The sequence below is a fragment of the Lonchura striata genome, chromosome 2 (genome assembly GCF_050655825.1).
Source record: "Lonchura striata isolate lonStrDom1 chromosome 2, ASM5065582v1, whole genome shotgun sequence".
In the NCBI taxonomy this organism is placed as follows: domain Eukaryota; kingdom Metazoa; phylum Chordata; class Aves; order Passeriformes; family Estrildidae; genus Lonchura; species Lonchura striata.
Genome location: NC_140704.1, coordinates 156602339 through 156618809, shown reverse-complemented (window position 1 = coordinate 156618809; position 16471 = coordinate 156602339). Strand labels below are relative to the sequence as shown.

At 63.3% G+C, this 16471-nt stretch overlaps 2 protein-coding genes across 4 annotated transcripts in view; both read right to left on the bottom strand.

The window, feature by feature from the left end:
- Positions 1–697: 697 nt before the first annotated feature.
- On the bottom strand, positions 698–8519 carry LOC144246325 (uncharacterized). Of its 2 annotated transcripts, XM_077783512.2 has the most exons (8): positions 8466–8519; positions 6702–6760; positions 6554–6604; positions 5838–5876; positions 5237–5269; positions 4141–4263; positions 2583–2627; positions 698–932 (listed from the first exon to the last, which is right to left on the bottom strand). In XM_077783512.2, the coding sequence occupies exons 1-8, from the start codon at positions 8507–8509 to the stop codon at positions 925–927; spliced, it is 402 nt and encodes a 133-aa protein (XP_077639638.1). In that variant the 5' UTR covers positions 8510–8519; the 3' UTR covers positions 698–924. The 2 variants fall into 2 exon arrangements, with proteins under 2 accessions (XP_077639638.1, XP_077639656.1); XM_077783530.2 differs by lacking the exon at positions 6554–6604 and having other exon boundaries at positions 8466–8513.
- Positions 8520–11394: 2875 nt separating this feature from the next.
- Positions 11395–16471, bottom strand: part of DGAT1 (diacylglycerol O-acyltransferase 1) — a 30156-nt gene continuing 25079 nt past the window's right edge. For both annotated transcript variants that reach the window (XM_085572743.1, XM_085572744.1), the window contains exons 14-17: positions 16163–16228; positions 14782–14869; positions 13749–13811; positions 11395–12310 (exon numbers count right to left, since the gene is read on the bottom strand). In XM_085572743.1, coding sequence (XP_085428869.1) covers positions 12164–12310; positions 13749–13811; positions 14782–14869; positions 16163–16228 — 364 coding nt within the window. In that variant the 3' untranslated portion in view covers positions 11395–12163. The remainder of the gene's footprint in view (positions 12311–13748; positions 13812–14781; positions 14870–16162; positions 16229–16471) is intronic.

The following is a 16471-nucleotide window of genomic DNA, read 5'->3' as shown; positions in this document are numbered from 1 at the left end:
CCGGGAATTCGGGAATTGGGATCCGGGGTTCGGAATTGGGATCTGGGGTTGGGAATTGGGATCTGGGAATTCGGGGATTGGGATCCGGGAATTCGGGGATTGGGATCCGGGAATTCGGGAATTGGGATCCAGGGTTCGGAATTGGGATCCGGGAATTCGGGGATTGGGATCCGGGGTTGGGAATTCGGGGATTGGGATCCGGGGTTGGGAATTGGGATCCGGGGTTGGGAATTCCCCTCCAGGAATATCCGGGAATTCCCCCATTCCCTGCCCCCCCCCGGGTCCCTCGGGGGGGGCTGGGCGGGTTCAGCCAATCCCGAGCTGAGGAGGAGCCCCAAAATCCCCCGGAAACACCTCGGCACCCCCAGGGTCACCCCGGGGTCACCCCAATGTCCCCAATGTCCCCAATGTCCCCCCAGTGTCCCCAATGTCCCCCCAATGTCCCCCCAATGTCCCCCCAATGTCCCCAATGTCCCCAATGTCCCCAATGTCCCCAATGTCCCCCCAATGTCCCCAATGTCCCCCCAATGTCCCCCCAATGTCCCCCAATGTCCCCCCAATGTCCCCCCAATGTCCCCAATGTCCCCAATGTCCCCAATGTCCCCAATGTCCCCCCAATGTCCCCAATGTCCCCAATGTCCCCCAATGTCCCCAATCCCCCCCAATATCCCCCCCATTGTCCCCAGTGTCCCTCCGGTGGCTCTGCAGGTTTTTATTTGGGGTTGGGGGCTCGGGGGGACACACGGGGGGGTGCGGCCACCCCCAGGGCCCCCCGGCCCGGGGACACCGCGGGGACACTTGGGGACATCGGGGGAGACAGATTGGGGACACTTGGGGACATGGGGGGACACTTGGGGACATTGGGAGGGACATTGGGGACACTCGTGGAAGGTCCCACGGGAGAATCCATCGGGAGCGGCGGCGTCAGAGACCTGCGGGGACAGTGAGGTCACATCTGGGCCACCTGGGTCACCTCTGGGTCATCTCCTTAACATTGTCCCACCTCATGTCACCTCTGTCACCTGGCTCACCTCTGGGTCACCTCTGTCCCCTCTGGGTCCCCTCTGTCCCCTCTGGGTCCCCTTTGGGTCCCCTCTGTCACCTTTGGGTCCCCCCTGGGTCCCCTCTGTCCCCTCTGGGTCACCTCTGTCCCCTCTGGGTCCCCTCTGTCCCCTCTGGGTCCCCTTTGGGTCCCCTCTGTCACCTTTGGGTCCCCTCTGGGTCCCCTCTGTCCCCTCTGGGTCCCCTCTGTCCCCTCTGGGTCCCCTTTGGGTCCCCTCTGTCACCTTTGGGTCCCCTCTGGGTCCCCTCTGTCCCCTCTGGGTCATCTCTGGGTCCCCTTTGGGTCCCCTCTGTCCCCTCTGGGTCCCCTCTGTCACCTTTGGGTCCCCCCTGGGTCCCCTTTGGGTCCCCTCTGTCCCCCCTGGGTCCCCTCTGTCACCTTTGGGTCCCCCCTGGGTCCCCTCTGTCCCCTCTGGGTCACCTCTGTCCCCTCTGTCCCCTCTGGGTCCCCTCTGTCACCTTTGGGTCCCCCCTGGGTCCCCTCTGTCCCCTCTGGGTCCCCTCTGTCACCTTTGGGTCCCCTCTGGGTCCCCTCTGGGTCCCCTCTGTCACCTTTGGGTCCCCTCTGTCCCCTCTGGGTCCCCTCTGTCACCTTTGGGTCCCCCCTGGGTCCCCTCTGTCCCCAGCACCGTCCCACCCCGTGTCACCCTGTCCCCTGTCACCCCAACCCCCCCCAGGTGTCCCGTGTCCCCACCCTGTCCCGTGTCCCCCTGTCCCCGTGGCCACCCCCTTTGTCACCCCCCAATGTCCCCGGTGTCCCCTCCCCATGTCCCCCCGGTGTCCCCAGCGCCCCCTGGGGACAAGGACAGGGCGGGGCCACCCCGACCCCCGAGACCCCCGGGTCGGGATTTGGGGCTGGGGGCTTTGGGAACCCCCGGGACCCCCAGGTTGGGATTTGGGGATCCCCGGGACCCCCGGGTCGGGATTTGGGGCTGGGGGCTTTGGGAACCCCCGGGACCCCCAGGTTGGGATTTGGGGCTGGGGGCTCCGGGGACCCCCGGGACCCCCGGGCCGGGATTTGGGGCTGGGGGCTCTAGGGACCCCCGGGTCGGGATTTGGGGACCCCCAGGTTGGGATTTGGGGCTGGGGGCTCCGGGGACCCCCGGGACCCCCGGGCCGGGATTTGGGGCTGGGGGCTCTAGGGACCCCCGGGTTGGGATTTGGGGCTGGGGGCTTTGGGGACCCCCGGGATCCCCGGGTCGGGATTTGGGGCTGGGGGCTCGGGGGTTAATTAATTTGGGTCTGGGGGCTCGGGAGTTATTTAATTTGGGTCTGGGGTCTCGGGGTTAATTAATTTGGGTCTGGGGGCTCGGGAGTTATTTAATTTGGGTCTGGGGTTTCGGGGTTAATTAATTTGGGTCTGGGGGCTCGGAAGTTATTTAATTTGGGTCTGGGGTCTCGGGGTTAATTAATTTGGGTCTGGGGGCTCGGGGGTTATTTAATTTGGGTCTGGGGTCTCGGGGTTAATTAATTTGGGTCTGGGGTCTCGGAGGTTAATTAATTTGGGTCTGGGGTCTCACCCTCCTCGGACTCGCTGGACTGGGCGGGGCCATCGGAGAGGGGCCCTGGGGGGGAGGGGACAGTGAGGCCTGAGACCCCTCCCCAAATCCAGAGACCCCTCCCCAAATCCAGAGACCCCTCCCCAAATTCTGAGACCCCTCCCCAAATTCCAGGGACCCCTCCCCAACTTTTGGGACCCCTCCCCAAAATCCAGAGACCACCCCCCAAATTCCAGAGACCCCTCCCCAAATCCAGAGACCCCTCCCCAAATTCTGAGACCCCTCCCCAAAATCCAGAGAACCCCCCCCCAAATTCCAGAGACCCCCCCCAAAATCCAGAGACCCCTCCCCAAAATCCAGAGAACACCCCCAAAAAACTGAGACCCCCTCCCCAAATTCCAGGGACGCCTCCCCATTTGGAACCCCCTCCCCATTTTGGGCCCCCCCCCCCAACTTCGGGGACCCCTCCCACTTTAGGGACCCCTCCCCATTATCGAGACCCCCCTCCCCAACTTGGGGGACCCCTCCCCATTTTCGGCCCCCCCCCATCATTCGTGCCCCCTCCCCACTTTGGGCCCCCTCCCCATTTGCGGGACCCCTCCCCAACTTTGTGGACCCCTCCCCATTTGGGACCCCCTCCCCATTTTGGGGCCCCCTCCCCATCACTTCGGGGCCCCCTCCCCAACTTTCGGGACCACTCCCCAACTTTTGGGCCCCCTCCCCATTTCGGAGACCCCTCCCCAACTTTTGGGAACCCCTCCCCATCATTCGGGCCCCCTCCCCATTTTGAGGACCCCTTCCCATTTTGAGACCCCTCCCCATTTTCGGCCCCCCCCATCATTCGGGCCCCCTCCCCATCTCGGGAACCCCTCCCCAACTTTTGGGCCCCCTCCCCACTTCGGGGCCCCTCCCCAACTTTGAGGACCCCTCCTCATTTTGGGGACCCCCCCCAACTTTTGGGACCTCTCCCCATTTTGGGGACCCCCCGCCCATCATTCGGGACCCCCTCCCCATTTCGGCCCCCCCCATTTTTGGGCCCCCCCCATCACTTTAGGCCCCCTCCCCATTTCGGGACCCCCTCCCCAATTCGGGCCCCCTCCCCATTTTGGGACCCCCTCCCTGTTTTGGGACCCCCTCCCCATCATTCGGGACCCCCTCCCCATTTCGGGCCCCCTCCCCAATTCGGGGTCCCCCCATTTCGGGACCCCCTCCCCAATTCGGGCCCCCCCATTTTTGGCCCCCCCCATCAATTTGGGCCCCCTCCCCATTTCGGGACCCCCTCCCCAATTCGGCCCCCCCCCCCCCATTTTTGGGCCCCCCCCATCACTTTGAGCCCCCTCCCCGTTTTGGGGAGCCCCCCCCCATTTCGGACCCCCCCCCATTTCGGGACCCCTCCCCATTTCGGGCCCCCCCCATTTCGGGCCCCCTCCCCATTTCGGGACCCCTCCCCGTTTTGGGGACCCCTCCCCCCCATTTCGGGCCCCCTCCCCATTTCGGGACCCCCTCCCCATTTCGGGACCCCTCCCCATTTCGGGCCCCCCCCATTTCGGGCCCCCTCCCCAATTCGGGGTCCCCTGACCTGGGGGCGCCCCGCGGGGGGCGGCGCTGTCGGAGCCGCTCTCGGGGCTGGAGCCGCCCCCAATTTGGGGGTCCCGGGGCTCGGGGGCCAGCGGGGACCCCGGGATGGCGAGTGACGTCACAGCTGGGGGGGGCACCGCGGAGGGGATTGGGGGGGCCCCGGCCCCGGTTTGGGGTCCCCGTCCCATTTTTGGGGTCCCTCACCCCCATTTTGGAACCCCCCACCCCCATTTTGGGGTCCCCACCCCATTTTGGGGTCCCCCACCCCATTTTGGGGTCCCCCACCCCCATTTTGGGGTCCCCACCCCCATTTTGGGGTCCCCCACCCCCATTTTGGGGCCCCCCACCCCCTTTTTTGGGGTCCCCGGCCCCGGTTTGGGGTCCCCATCTCTATTTTGGGGTCCCCGTGCCCATTTTTGACATTCTTGTCCTAAATTTCGGGGGTCCCGGCCCCCATTTTGGGATCTGCATCCCCATTTTTGGGGTCCCCACCACCATTTTGGGGTCCCGACCCCCATTTTTGGGACCCCCACCCCCATTTTGGGGTCCCTGTCCCCATTTTTAGGGTCTCTACCCCAATTTTGGCGTCCCCGTGCCCATTTTTGGGGGTCCCGTGCCCATTTTTGGGGTCCCCACCCCCATTTTTGGGATCCCCACCCCCATTTTTGTGGTGCCCGTTCCAATTTTTGGGGTCCCTAACCCGATTTTTTGGGTGCCCATTTTTGGGGTGCCCATTTTGGGGGTGCTCATTTTTGGGGTCCCCACCCCCATTTTGGGGGTCCCTAACCCGATTATTGGGGTCCCCACCCCCATTTTTGGGGTGCCCATTTTGGGGTGCTTATTTTGGGGTGCCCACCCCCATTTTGGGGTCCCCATCCCCATTTTTGGGGTGCCCACCCCCATTTTTGGGGTGCCCATTTTGGGGGTCCCTAACCCGATTTTTGGGGTGCCCATTTTGGGGTGCCCATCCCCATTTTGGGGTCCCCATCCCCATTTTTGGGGTGCCCGTTTTTGGGGTGCCCGTTTTGGGTGCCCATTTTTGGGGTGCCCGTTTTTGGGGTGCCCGTTTTGGGTGCCCATTTTTGGGGTGCCCCTACCTTTGCCCAGCTGTGCCGGGGTGCTGAGATCACCTGGGGGGGGTCAGGAGGAATTTGGGGTCCCCGGGGGAGATTTTGGGGTCCCCGGGGCGTCAAGAGGAATTTGGGGTCTCTGAGGCGGGTTTGGGGTCCCCGGAGGCTTTTTTGGGGTCCCCGGGTGGTTTTTCAGGTCCCGGGGAAGTTTTTGGGGTCCCCAGGATGGTTTTTGGGGTGTCCCGGAGCGGTCAGGAGGTTTTTGGGGTCCCCGGGGAGTTTTTGGGGTCCCCGAGGCGATTTTGGGGTTCCGGGGGGGTTTGGGGTCCCCCGGGGCTTTTTTGGGGTGTCCGGGGGTGTTTTTGGGGTTCCCAGGGGGGTCAGGACGTTTTTGGGGTCCCCGGGGCGTTTTTGGGGTGTCCGTTTGGTTTTGGGGTTCCCGGGGAGTTTTTGGGGTGTCCTGGGGGGGTTTTGGGGTCCCAGGTGGAGTCAGGAGGGTTTTGGGTTCCCCTGTGGATTTTGGGGTTCCCGGGGAGTTTTTGGGGTGTCCTGGGGGGGTTTTGGGGTCCCCGGGTGTTTTTTGGGGTGTCCGGGGGGGTTTGGAGCTCCCGGGGGGGTCCCCACTCACTCTCTCCCGACGCCTCCAGCCTGGCGGGCCCGGGGGGCTCTGGGGGGACATTGGGGGGACATTGGGGGACATTGGGGACACTGGGGACATTGGGGGGACATTGGGGACACTGGGGACATTGGGGACATTGGGGACACTGGGGACATTGGGGACATTGGGGACATTGGGGACACTGGGGGACATTGGGGGACATTGGGGACATTGGGGACATTGGGGACATTGGGGACATTGGGGACATTGGGGACATTGGGGACATTGGGGGGACATTGGGGGGACATTGGGGGGACATTGGGGGGACATTGGGGACACTGGGGACATTGGGGACATTGGGGACATTGGGGACACTGGGGGACATTGGGGGACATTGGGGACATTGGGGACATTGGGGACATTGGGGACATTGGGGACATTGGGGACATTGGGGACATTGGGGACATTGGGGGGACATTGGGGGGACATTGGGGGGACATTGGGGACACTGGGGGACATTGGGGGACATTGGGGACATTGGGGGGACATTGGGGGGACATTGGGGGACATTGGGGACATTGGGGACATTGGGGGGACATTGGGGGACACTGGGGACATTGGGGGGATATTGGGGACATTGGGGACATTGGGGACATTGGGGGGGACACGATGTCCCCGTGGTGTCCCCAAACCCCCCCCCCGACCCCCCCAAATTCGGGGGGTCCCCAACTCCCCCCCGGCCTCACCCGGGCTCTGCCCCTCCCCCGACAGCGCCACCTCCAGGCGACCCGGGGGACCTGCGGGGACAGGGGGGTGGCACCGGGTGGCACCGGGGGTGGCACCGGGGGTGGCACCGCGGGACCCCCAGAATGGCGCCCCCCGCCCCCCCCTCACCATCGCTCGCCGCGGCGGCCACGAGGAGCAGGACGGTGAGAGCGGCCAGAGCCGGGAGCCTGCGGGGACAGGGCACCGGTGGCACCGGTGGCACCTCCCGGGGACAGGGACACTGTCACCCGTGTCACCAGTGTCACCAGTGTCACCTCCCCCCGGGGACAGGGCACCGGTGGCACCGGTGGCACCTCCCGGCGACAGGGACACCATTGGCACCATTGTCATCGGTGTCACCTCCCCCCGGGGACAGGGACACTGGCACCGGTGTCACCAGTGTCACCAGTGTTACCTCCCCCCGGGGACAGGGCACCGGTGGCACCGGTGGCACCTCCCGGGGACAGGGACACTGTCACCGGTGTCACCAGTGTCACCTCCCCAGGGACAGGGACACTGTCACTATTGTCATCAGTGTCACCTCCCCCCGGGGACACTGTCACCGGTGTCACCTCCCCCCGGGGACAGGGACACTGTCACTATTGTCACCGGTGTCACCAATGTCACCTCCCGGGGACAGGGACACTGTCACCATTGTCACCGGTGTCACCTCCCCCCGGGGACAGGGACACTGTCACCGGTGTCACCTCTGGCACCATTGTCACCACTGTCACCCCCCCGGTGCCATTGTCACCACTGTCACCACTGTCACCACTGTCACCATTGTCACCCCCGGTGCCACCCGGTGCCATCCCGGGTCCCCAAGTGCCACCCGCTGCCGTTGTCCCCTCTGTCACCCCCGGTGCCGTTGTCCCCATTGTCACCCCCGGTGCCACCCTGAGGCCCCCCCGGTCCCCAAAATCCCCGCGCGGCTCCCGGGACACCCCGAGAGCCGCCAGGACCCCCCCGCTGCCACCTCCGCGTGTCCCGGTGTGTCCCCGGTGTGTCCCCTCGGTGTCCCCCCTGTCCTCCCGGTGTCCGCGATGTCCCCTCGGTGTCCCCTCGGTGTCCCCTCTGTCCCCCCCGGTGTCCCCCCAGTGTCCCTCCGGTGTCCCCCCGTTCCTCCTCTGTCCCCTATCCCCGGTGTCGCCGCCGTGTCCCCGGTGTCCCCCGTCCATCCGCGGTGTCCCCCCGCTGTCCCCGCTGTCGCCTCCATCCCCCCGGTGTCCCCCCCCGTCCCCTCTATCCCCGGTGTCCCGCCTGTCTGTCCCGGTGTCCCCCCGCTGTCCCCGCTGTCGCCTCCATCCCCCGGTATCTCCGGTGTCCCCCCCCGTCCCCTCTATCCCCGGTGTCCCGCCTGTCTGTCCCGGTGCCCCCTCTGTCCCCGCTGTCCTCCCGGTATCCCCGGTGTCCCCCCTCCATCCCCGCTGTCCCGCTGTCCCGGTGTCCCCCCTCCATCCCCGGTATCCCCGCTGTCCCCGCTGTCCCCGCTGTCCCGGTGTCCCCTCCATCCCCGGTATCCTCGCTGTCCCCGCTGTCCCCGGTATCCCCGCTGTCCCCGCTGTCCCCGGTGTCCCGGTGTCCCCCCTCCATCCCCGGTATCCCCGGTGTCCCCGCTGTCCCAGGTGTCCCGCTGTCCCCCCTCCGTCCCCGGTATCCCCGGTGTCCCCGCTGTCCCCGCTGTCCCGGTGTCCCCTCCATCCCCGCTGTCCCTGCTGTCCCTGCTGTCCCCGCTGTCCCCGCTGTCCCCGGTGTCCCGGTGTCCCCCCTCCATCCCCGGTATCCCCGCTGTCCCCGGTGTCCCCGGTGTCCCGGTATCCCGCTGTCCCCTCCATCCCCGCTGTCCCGGTATCCCGCTGTCCCCGGTGTCCCGGTGCCGGTGCCGCCGCTCACCGCCGCCCGCCCATGTTTGCCGGGCCGGGCCCGCCCGGGGCCATTTTAACGGCGGGGGCGGGAGGGGCGGTGCCGGGGCCGGTGCCGGGGCCAGCCAATCCCGGCCCGCCGCACCGGAACCGGGACCGAACCGGGACCGAACCGGGACAGGACCGGGACAGAACCGGGACAGAACCGGGACAGGACCGGGACAGGACCGGCCCGGGGCCGGGACAGGACCGGGACAGAACCGGGACAGAACCGGGACAGAACCGGGGCCGTTTTAGCGGGGAGGGGCGGGCGGCGGCGGGGCCGGCGGCGGGGCCAGCCAATCCCGGCCCGCCGCACCGGAACCGGGACAGAACCGGGCCGGGACCGGGACCGCAATGGGACGGAACCGGGCCAGGACGGGGATGGAACCGGAACTGCAACGAGACCGCAGCGGAACCGCAATGGGACCGGAACCGGGACTGCACCGGGACCGCAATGGGACCGGAACCGGGACAGAACCGGAACTGCAGCGGAACCGCAGAGGGACCGGAACCGAGACTGCACCGGGACAAAACCGGGACAGAACCGGGACCGACTGCAGCACCGGGGTAGAACCGGAACCGCAGTGGGACTGGAACCGGGACTGCACCGGGACAGGACCGGGACAGAACCGGGACCGACTGCAGCACCGGGCTAGAACCGGAACCGCAGTGGGACTGGAGCCGGGACCGCACCGGGACAGAAACGCAACCGCACCGGAACCGGGCCGGGACCGGGACTGCAACGGAACCGCACCGGGACTGGACCGGGACCGACTGCAGCACCGGGGTAGAACCGGGACTACAACGGAACCGCACCGGGACTGGACCGGGAATGCGGTCCCGGTTCTCTCCCGGTTCTGTCCCGGTCTTCTCCCGGTCCTGTCCCGGTTCTCTCCCGGTTCTGTCCCAGTCCTGTCCCGGTCTTCTCCCGGTTCTGTCCCAGTCCTGTCCCGGTTCTGTCCCGGTCCTGTCCCGGTTCTGTCCCGGTTCTGTCCCGGTCCTGTCCCGGTTCTCTCCCGGTCCTGTCCCGGTTCTGTCCCGGTCCTGTCCCGGTTCTGTCCCAGTCCTGTCCCGGCTCTGTCCCGGTTCTCTCCCGGTCCTGTCCCGGCTCTGTCCCGGTTCTCTCTGTCCCGGTGTAGATCCGGGGTTTCCATATGCAGATTTTGTATTTACACATGCAAATTTTGTATTTCCATATGCAGATTAGGGATTTCCATATGCAAATTTGGGGGTCCCATCCCGGCCGGTGCCGCGGTCCCGTTCCCGGGCCCCGGCGCTGCCGGTGCCGGTACCGGGTGTCGGTACCGGGTGGGGATGGCGGTACCGGGTGGGGATGCCGGTACCGGGTGCCGGTACCGGGTGGGGATGGTGGTACCGGGTGTCGGTACCGGGTGGGGATGGCGGTACCGGGTGGGGATGGCGGTACCGGGTGTCGGTACCGGGTGAAGGTGCCGGTACCGGGTGTCGGTACCGGGTGGGGATGGCGGTACCGGGTGGGGATGGCGGTACCGGGTGGGGATGGCGGTACCGGGTGGGGATGGCGGTACCGGGTGAAGGTGTCGGTACCGGGTGAAGGTGTCGGTACCGGGTGAAGGTGTCGGTACCAGGTGTCGGTACCGGGTGAAGGTGTCGGTACCGGCTGAAGGTGTCGGTACCGGGTGTCGGTACCGGGTGAAGGTGTCGGTACCGGGTGAAGGTGTCGGTACCGGGTGAAGGTGTCGGTACCAGGTGTCGGTACCGGGTGAAGGTGTCGGTACCGGCTGAAGGTGTCGGTACCGGGTGTCGGTACCGGGTGAAGGTGTCGGTACCGGGTGAAGGTGTCGGTACCGGCTGAAGGTGTCGGTACCAGGTGTCGGTACCGGGTGTCGGTACCGGGTGTCAGTACCGGCTGAAGGTGTCGGTACCGGGTGTCGGTACCGGCTGAAGGTGTCGGTACCGGGTGTCGGTACCGGCTGAAGGTGTCGGTACCGGGTGTCGGTACCGGCTGAAGGTGTCGGTACCGGGTGTCGGTACCGGCTGAAGGTGTCGGTACCGGGTGAAGGTGTCGGTACCGGCTGAAGGTGCCAGTACCGGGTGTCGGTACCGGCTGAAGGTGTCGGTACCGGGTGGGGATGGCGGTACCGGGTGTCGGTACCGGGTGAAGGTGTCGGTACCGGGTGAAGGTGCCGGTACCGGGTGTCGGTACCGGGTGTCGGTACCGGGTGGGGATGGCGGTACCGGGTACCGGGTGTCGGTACCGGGTGTCGGTACCGGTACCGGGTGTCGGTGTCCTGTGCTGCTGTCCCGTGTCGGTATCGGTGTGGGGGTTGGGGGCAGCACCGGGGCCGGTCCCGGGGCCAGTGCCGGTACCGCGGTCCCGGGGGCGGTGCTGGGGGCGGTGCCCGGTACCGGTGTCCCGTGTCGGTGTCGGGGTGGGGCTGTCGGTGTCCCGTGTGTGTCCCGGTTTGTCCCGGGTCTGTCCTGGGGGGGATTTGGGGATCCTGAGGGGGGTTCGGGGCTGTCCCGGGTCTGTCCCGGTTTGTCCCGGGTCAGTCCTGGGGGGGATTTGGGGATCCCAAAGAAGGTTCGGGGCTGTCCCGGGTCTGTCCCGGGTCTGTCCCGGTTTGTCCCGGGTCAGTCCCAGGGAGGATTTGGGGATCCCAAAGAAGGTTCGGGGCTGTCCCGGGTCTGTCCCGGGAGGATTTGGGGTCCCGGGATTCCCTGGGTGGGGTTTGGAGGAGTTCCACGGGTGTCCCGGCTCTGTCCCGGTTTATCCTGGTTTTATCCCGGGTTTATCCCAGTTCATGCCGGGTTTATTCCAGTTCAGCAGTACTAGTCGTGCACGTCCATGAGCCGGTTTGTCCTGGGTTTATCCCGGTTTATCCCGGTTTACCTGGTTCAGCAGTACTAGTCGTGCACGTCCATGAGCCACACGCGTGTGCCGGGAGCCGGTTTATTGTGGGTTATCCCGGGTTGTCCCGGGTTATCCCGGGTTTATCCCGGGTTATCCCGGGTTAGCGCAGTGCAGCACGTAGTAATCGTGCACATACATGAGCACGGCCACGGGCTGGCCCAGGATCAGCGAGAGCCACACGTGTGTGCCGGGAGCCGGTTTATTGTGGGTTATCCCGGGTTTATCCCGGGTTATCCCGGGTTTATCCCGGGTTTATCCCGGGTTAGCGCAGTGCAGCACGTAGTAGTCGTGCACATACATGAGCACGGCCATGGGCTGGCCCAGGATCAGCGAGAGCCACACGCGTGTGCCGGGAGCCGGTTTATTGTGGGTTATCCCGGGTTATCCCGGGTTGTCCCGGGTTATCCCGGGTTGTCCCGGGTTTATCCCGGGTTATCCCGGGTTAGCGCAGTGCAGCACGTAGTAGTCGTGCACATACATGAGCACGGCCACGGGCTGGCCCAGGATCAGCGAGAGCCACACGCGTGTGCCGGGAGCCGGTTTATTGTGGGTTATCCCGGGTTATCCCGGGTTGTCCCGGGTTATCCCGGGTTGTCCCGGGTTTATCCCGGGTTATCCCGGGTTAGCGCAGTGCAGCACGTAGTAGTCGTGCACATACATGAGCACGGCCACGGGCTGGCCCAGGATCAGCGAGAGCCACACGCGTGTGCCGGGAGCCGGTTTATTGTGGGTTATCCCGGGTTATCCCGGGTTGTCCCGGGTTATCCCGGGTTATCCCGGGTGGTTATCCCGGGTTATCCCGGGTTAGCGCAGTGCAGCACGTAGTAGTCGTGCACATACATGAGCACGGCCACGGGCTGGCCCAGGATCAGCGAGAGCCACACGGCCGCGTTGCCGTAGTGCCCCCGCAGGAACCGCGCCACCAGCCAGGCCAGGGGAATCTGGGGACGGCGACACGCGTGTCACACGCGTGTCATTGCGTGTCACACACACGTGTCATTGTGTGTCACACACGCGTGTCATTGTGTGTCACACCTGTGTCATTGCGTGTGTCACACCTGTGCCACCCCTGTCACCTCCCTGCCCCACGCCACCAGCCAGGCCAGGGGAATCTGGGGACGGCGACACGCGTGTCACACGCGTGTCATTGCGTGTCACACCTGTGTCATTGTGTGTCACACGTGTGTCATTGTGTGTCACACCTGTGCCACCCCTGCCACCTCCCTGCCCCGCGCCACCAGCCAGGCCAGGGGAATCTGGGGACGGGAACACGCGTGTCACACGCGTGTCATTGCGTGTGTCACCTGTGTCATTGTGTGTCACACACGTGTGTCATTGCGTGTCACACCTGTGCCACCCCTGCCACCTCCCTGCCCCGCGCCACCAGCCAGGCCAGGGGAATCTGGGGACGGCGACACGCGTGTCACACGCGTGTCATTGCGTGTCACACGCGTGTCATTGTGTGTCACACCTGTGCCACCCCTGGATTTTGGGGTGCTCAGGATTTTGGGGTTCCCATTTTTGGGGTGCCGCGGGGATTTTGGGGTTGCTGTTTTTGGGGTCCCCATTGTTGGGGTTCCCGTTTTTGGATTGCCCTGGGGATTTTGGGGTACCCCGGATTTTGGGGTTCCCGTTTTTGGGATGCTCCGGATTTTGGGGTGACCGGGGGATTTTGGGGTGCCCGTTTTTGGGGTGCCGCGGGGGTTTTGGGTGCCCCGGGGGTTTTGGGGTGCCCCGGGGATTTTGGGGTTCCCGTTTTTAGGGCTCCCAGGATTTTGGGGTTCCCGTTTTTGGGGTGCCCGGATTTTGGGGTGCCCCGGGGGTTTTGGGGTTGCTGTTTTTGGGGTTCCCAGGAATTTTGGATTCCCATTTTTGGGGTTCCCGGATTTTGGGGTGCCCGTATTTTGGGGTGCCCCGGGGATTTTGGGGTTCCCATTTTTGGGGTTCCCATTTTTGGCGTTCCCATTTTTGGGGTGCCCGTATTTTGGGGTGCCCCGGGGATTTTGGGGTGCCCGGGGGTTTTGGGGTTGCTGTTTTTGGGGTTCCCATTTTTGGGGTTCCCATTTTTGGGGTGCCCGGATTTTGGGGTGCCGCGGGGGTTTTGGGGTTCCCAGGAATTTGGGATTCCCATTTTTGGGGTTCCCAGGGTTTTGGGGTTCCCATTTTTGGGGTGCCCGGGGGTTTTGGGGTGCCCGGGGGTTTTGGGGTGCCCCGGGGATTTTGGGGTGCCCCGTATTTTGGGATTCCCATTTTTGGGGTGCCCGTATTTTGGGGTTCCCGGATTTTGGGGTGCCCGTATTTTGGGGTGCCCGTATTTTGGGGTTCCCATTTTTGGGGTTCCCATTTTTGGAGTGCCCGTATTTATTTTGGGGTGCTCACCTGCGCCGCCATGCCCATGAAGGCCCAGAGCCGGAACATGCGCAGGGGGACGCTGACCAGGTACTGTGGGACAGCGCCGGGATGGGGGACACGGGATTTGGGGGACACGGGATTGGGGGGACCCCGGGATTGGGGACCCGGGATTGGGGGGACACGGGATTGGGGGGACCCCGGGATTGGGGGGACCCCGGGATTGGGGGGACACGGGAATTGGGGGGACCCCGGGATTGGGGGGAGAGCCTGGGAATTGGGGGGACACGGAATTTGGGGGGACACGGGATTTGGGGGAGAGCCTGGGAATTGGGGGGACCCGGGATTGGGGGGACCCGGGATTTGGGGACCCGGGATTTGGGGGGACCCCGGGAATTGGGGGGGGACACAGGATTGGGGGGACCCGGGATTGGAGGGACCCGGGAATTGGGGGGACCCCGGAACTGGGGGGACCCCGGGATTGGGGGACCCGGGAATTTGGGGGTTCTCAGAGGGAATTTTGGGGGTTCCCGGCCGAAATTTGGGGTTTCCCAGTGGGATTTGGGGGTTCCTGGTGGGAATTTTGGTTTTCCCTTTGGGATTTTGGTTTTCCCTGTGGGAATTCTGATTTTCCCTGTGGGAATTCCGTTTTCCCCCCGGATTTTGGGGTCCCCGGGATTTTGGTTTTCCCTGTGGGATTTTGATTTTCCTTTTGGGATTTTCAATTTTCCCTTTGGGAATTTTGGTTTTCCCTGTGGGATTTTCGATTTTCCCTGTGGGATTTTGGTTTTCCCTGTGGGATTTCTGATTTTCCCTTTGGGATTTTCGATTTTCCCTGTGGGATTTGGATTTTCCCTTTGGGATTTTCGATTTTCCCTTTGGGGATTTTGATTTTCCCTTCGGGATTTTCGATTTTCCCTGTGGGATTTTGGTTTTCCCTGTGAGATTTTTGATTTTCCCTTTGGGATTTCTGATTTTCCCTGTGGGATTTTGGTTTTCCCTGTGGGATTTCTGATTTTCCCTGTGGGAATTCCGTTTTCCCCCGGGATTTTGGGGCGCTGACCTCGTGGAAGAAGGCGGAGGCGAGGAACACGGCGGCCTGGGCGGCCCAGCGGCTCACGCCCCGGCGCAGCATCGGCTTGTAGAAGTGCCTGCGCCAAAAAATCAACAAATCCCCCCAAAATCCCCCCAAAATCCCCCCAAAATCCCCCCAAAATCCACCCAAAATCCAGCCTGCGCCAAAAACCCGACAAATCCGCCCAAAATCCACCCAAAATCCACCCAAATCCACCCCAAATCCACCCAAAATCCAGCCTGCGCCAAAAACCGACAAATCCGCCCAAAATCCACCCAAAATCCACCCAAATCCACCCAAAATCCACCCAAAATCCAGCCTGCACCCAAAAACCGCCAAATCCACCCAAACTCCACCCCAAATCCACCCAAAATCCACCCAAAATCCAGCCAAAATCCCCCCAAAATCCACCCCAAATCCAGCCTGCACCCAAAAACCCCCAAATCCTCCCAAAACCCCCCCAAAACCCCCCCAAAATCCAGCCTGCGCCCCAAAAATCCCCAAATCCACCCAAAAACCACCCGGGCACCCCAAAAATCCCCCAAATCCACCCAAAATCCAGCCTGCACCCCAAAAACCCCCAAATCCACCCAAGAACCCCCCAAAATCCAGCCTGCGCCCCAAAAATACCCAAAATCCACCCAAAATCCACCCAAAAACCTCCCAAAAACCACCCGGGCACCCCAAAAACCCCCAAATCCACCCAAAAACCCCCAAAAATCCAGCCTGGCACCCCAAAAATCCCCAAAATCCACCCAAAATCCTGCCTGGCACCCCAAAAATGCCCAAAAACCTCCCAAAATCTGCCCTGGCACCCCAAAATCCAGCCTGGCACTCCAAAAATCCCCAAAAACCCCCAGAAACCCCCAAAATCCAGCCTGGCACCCCAAAAAAGGGGAGGGGGAAATGCCCCGATTGGCGCAAATTCCTGCCCCAAAAATCCCAAATTCCAGCCCCAAAAACCCCAAAATTCCAGTCCCAAAAAAATCCAAAATTTCTCCTCAAATTTCCCCAAATTCCTCCCCAAAAGCCCCCAAAAAACCCCAAATCCCCCCAAATCCCCCTCAACCCCCAAATTCCCCCAAAACCCCAAGTTCCTTCCAAAAACTCCAAATTCCCCCCAGATTTCCCCAAATTCCCCCCAAAATTCCCCAAATTCTCCCCAAAAAACCCCAAAAATCCCAAATTCCTCCCCAAAACCCCCCCAAAAAACCCAAATTCCCCCCAAAATCCCCCCCCAAACCCCCAAATTTCCCCAAAAATCCCCCCAAAAAAACCCCAAATTTCCCCCCAAATCCCCCAAAACCTCCCAGATTTTCCCCAAATCCCCAAAAATCCCCAAATTCTCCCAAATTTCCCCAAATCCCACCTGAGGCACCACTTGTGCACGGGGATGTTCCAGTTCTGCCAGAAGTAGGTGACGGATTCCGAATTCCTGCGGCAAAAAAGCGGCTCGGGCACCCCAAAAATGCCCAAAATCACCCCAAAAATCACCCAAAATCACCCCAAAAATCACCCCAAAATCCCCCCCAAATATCCCCCAAAATTGCCCCAAAAATCCCCCAATTCCCCCAAAAAATCCCCCAATATTCCACCCAAAAATTCCCCAAAATCACCCAAAAAATCCCCCAAAATCTCCCCAAAAATCCCCCCAAAAATCCCCCCAAAATCTCCCCAA

Bases quoted from the DNA above. Each gene is read 5' to 3' on its own strand.
- LOC144246325 (XM_077783512.2), bottom strand. From the start codon at position 8,509: ATGGCCCCGGGCGGGCCCGGCCCGGCAAACATGGGCGGGCGGCG. The intron at 6,761-8,465 runs GTGAGCGGCGGC...CTGTCCCCGCAG, and splicing joins GCAAACATGGGCGGGCGGCG to GCTCCCGGCTCTGGCCGCTC. The intron at 2,628-4,140 runs GTCAGGGGACCC...CCTCCCCCCCAG, and splicing joins CCCCCGCGGGGCGCCCCCAG to GGCCCCTCTCCGATGGCCCC.